The sequence below is a fragment of the Macrobrachium rosenbergii genome, chromosome 46 (assembly GCF_040412425.1).
Source record: "Macrobrachium rosenbergii isolate ZJJX-2024 chromosome 46, ASM4041242v1, whole genome shotgun sequence".
Classification (NCBI taxonomy): domain Eukaryota; kingdom Metazoa; phylum Arthropoda; class Malacostraca; order Decapoda; family Palaemonidae; genus Macrobrachium; species Macrobrachium rosenbergii.
In genome coordinates this window covers 9,232,359-9,235,602 of record NC_089786.1, presented here as the reverse complement: position 1 = coordinate 9,235,602, position 3,244 = coordinate 9,232,359, and the positions used below count along the sequence as shown (strand labels likewise).

Genomic DNA, 3,244 nt, shown 5'->3' with positions numbered 1-3,244 from the left:
AGTATTCTACCTGTATTTATAGACAAGTTTAAAAAAATTAGCTTCAAACTGACATTGAATTTGCTGATGGAAAAGTTCTACAAGTTTATGCAGTCTAAAAAATGCTACATTTTATTTCAGAATGCAAAATGCTTTTCTATTTACTACAGAATGCCTGTTTTATATATTGTATATATACTATATATACTGTATATATACAGTATATATATATATATATATTTATATATATATATATATATATATATATATATATATATATATATATATATATATTTGTATATATATATTTGTATATATATATTATATAAAATCTCCTGTTACATCTCAAACCTGTTCTCTCATATATGCCCACATTGTCCTCGTTCTGTTAAACAGATCCGCCGTTCCTAAGCCCGCCCACTTTCGGTTAGGCCCCGCCCATCAGCCAATCCACGCTCTTCATCTTCCGGGTTAGGTATAAATACAAGAGGCAGGACTATTTTTTTTCACACTCACCTTGACTGACCCAGACGACACCTTTTGTGAGAGATATTATAGTGCTTCGGGTGTTTTTTTTTATGTGGACTCGATCTTCGGACGATTATGGCCGTGTTGACCTCCCGTGACCCTGTGCCAACTGTTCTCACGCCCCCTTCAACCCCAACAAGTCTCCAGTGCTTCCAGTTTCCAGGACAAGATTCATCCACGTCCAGCATTCCAGCAACTGTTTCCGCCAACGTGTGCAAGAAGATGTCTCCGTTCATCCCTTCGTCGTTTTATGTTGACAGTCGAGGAGCGCCCTTGAGCGTCCCTTACTTATCCCCGATGCCTTTTGTGCCGAGTGTGAGCGACGTAGATCCTAGAATACCCAACGCTGCCGCCACTGCCGCCGCCCTCCAGACATACGGCGCCCTCTCCTTCGGCGTCTTCCCCTGGGCTGCGATGACGGCGAGCGTCGACCGCTTCAACCAGCTGCTGCTTTCGGGCGGAGGCCGGTTGGCCCGCGCGAAGAAGCGGTACATCTGCAAGTACTGCCACCGAGAGTTCACCAAGAGTTACAACCTCATGATTCACGAAAGGACCCACACGGACGAAAGGCCCTTTCCCTGCGACGTCTGCGGCAAGGCCTTCAGGAGACAGGACCACCTAAGGGACCACAAGTACATCCACAGTAAAGAGAAGCCCTTCAAGTGCGGCGTCTGCAGCAAGGGCTTCTGCCAGGCGAGGACTTTGGCCGTCCACGAGAGCGGACACACGGAAGAGGAGCGCTTGGAAGCCGCGAGAAAGAGTTCGCCCACGAGACAACAAAACTCGAGAACCTCTCCGAAATCTCTGGAAGAAGAAGAAGAACGCCTGGATGCCAAAGGCAAGAACTCTCATAACTCTCATTCGAGACAGGAAGACTCAAGTACCTCTGAAAAACCTCTGAGACCTGGAGAACGCGTTGAGGACTCTGAAAAGAACGCGCCTTCGAGGAATGAGGACACGAATACCTCTAAAAATCCTCCTGAAGCAGAGGTCGACGATGAATACATAGACGTTGAAGTCACAGACAGCTCGAGTCAACCATCGGGGTCTTTGCGAGCAGCAGTCTGGCCACAGTTTCCCGCCAAGAACGATTCACAGTTTCCAGCCAAAAATGATTCGGCGCCTGATAGCAGTCATTTGAATACCCAAAGAAGAGGCTTCACCATTTTGGACCTGATGAGTTGATTTAATGAGTCCATAAACCCTCGCCCCATTATTGTCGCTCAAAAGTGATTTAAACCTATGGGAATCTAGTCATTGCATTTTTACTGTATTGTTCTGATGTGCAAAACTGCTGTTTTATTTTTGTAAAATATCTTAGCCTCAAAGAATTGACCTGCTATTTATTTGTGTACATAAAGAGTTTGTGTAATTAAGTTTTATAAATAAATAATCTGTGTTTGTATATCCAGTTTTCTTTAAGCCTTAAATTTTTAATTTAAATCTCTCTCTCTCTCTCTCTCTCTCTCTCTCTCTCTCTCTCTCTCTCTCTCTCTCTCTCTCTCTCTCTCTCTTGTATGACTGGTGTTAAAGTATGAAAGTATGAAGGTAGGCGTATGCATAAAACGCCTGATCATTAGAATAATAATGAATCTCATTTGAAATGCAAAAAAAAAAAAAAAAAGAACCACTGTATAATCTGGACCAAAGTATATAGGTATTTTATTGCCTTCATTGAAAGAATGAGTAACTTTATAAAAGAATTAGCAGAGAGCTGCTGTAAAAAGAAGAGCCTATGTTGGCATAAGACCAGCTTAATCTAGTTACAAGGAATCAGATCTTGAGTGGAACATATATCTAGAATGGCCACGAAATATAATGATTTTTCAAGGCAGGTGATAAAATTTATTTGTAAGTTTTGTAAAAGTGTACAATATTCATGTAGAATTATAGTTGGTCATATTTTATGTACATGCATGCAGTCTTATAGAGTCATTTAAAATTATTTCAGACGTATGAAAATTATTAAAACTGGGATGTTATGTACAAAGAAAAAATTGTTCAAGGCTTTTCTTTTAATAAATTTTGGTCGGTGGTTAGAAACGTGAAGCAGACCTTAATTGGGCGTCTGGTGTAAGAGGTCATGGGTCCCTGAAGGGGTCACGGAACCTTGACATTGACGAAAACTGAGAGATTAATAAGAATTTTCAGTTCTTTTGGAAATGAGATGAGGTATAAATCTCAGTATAGGCCTAGTAAATTGGAATCTTGAAACCGATTTGGAAATTTATTTTTAACAAAGTTCTGTTATCTTTTAACCTTTTTATCCTGTACATTTGATTAAATAATAATTGACGAGATAGTTACAACGACACTTTCTAAAGATAGTTTCCAGAAAAGGTAATCGTATCAAGATGTATGAATCACCTTGGAAATGAACTCACTCACGCCCCCGAAGGGAAATTGCCGAATATGCTGTGAACAAGACGCATTGTCATACCATATTTGTCCAAAGTCAGGTGCTTACAAAAGACAATTAACAAAAGAAACCTTTAAATTCCCGTACCTGAGGAGAAACGTCAAAGAGGACCAATATCAGTTACCAATTTCCCAAAAATAAGGAAGATACTAAGCGTTTCCAACAAGGTTTCTAGTTTCCCCCAAAAGGTAAAAGCGCAAGCGAGCCGTAGATATCACAACAACGCTAGAGCGGTCAATTTCACTTTCCACGAGCACGAATTGACTGACATCTTTTCGCACCGCGCGCCATCTTTGTGCCTCGATTTCCCAACACAAG

At 40.9% G+C, this 3,244-nt stretch overlaps 1 protein-coding gene across 1 annotated transcript; it reads left to right on the top strand.

Annotated features, from left to right (window-relative positions):
* The first annotated feature begins 406 nt into the window (after positions 1-406).
* Positions 407-1,912, top strand: LOC136830039 (protein sister of odd and bowel-like). Its single transcript, XM_067089252.1, has one exon. The coding sequence runs from the start codon at positions 583-585 to the stop codon at positions 1,690-1,692; it is 1,110 nt and encodes a 369-aa protein (XP_066945353.1). The 5' UTR covers positions 407-582; the 3' UTR covers positions 1,693-1,912.
* The last annotated feature ends 1,332 nt before the right edge of the window (positions 1,913-3,244 follow it).

Excerpts from the sequence above, each read along its gene's own strand:
- LOC136830039 (XM_067089252.1), top strand. The coding sequence starts at position 583 with ATGGCCGTGTTGACCTCCCGTGACCCTGTGCCAACTGTTCTCACGCCC.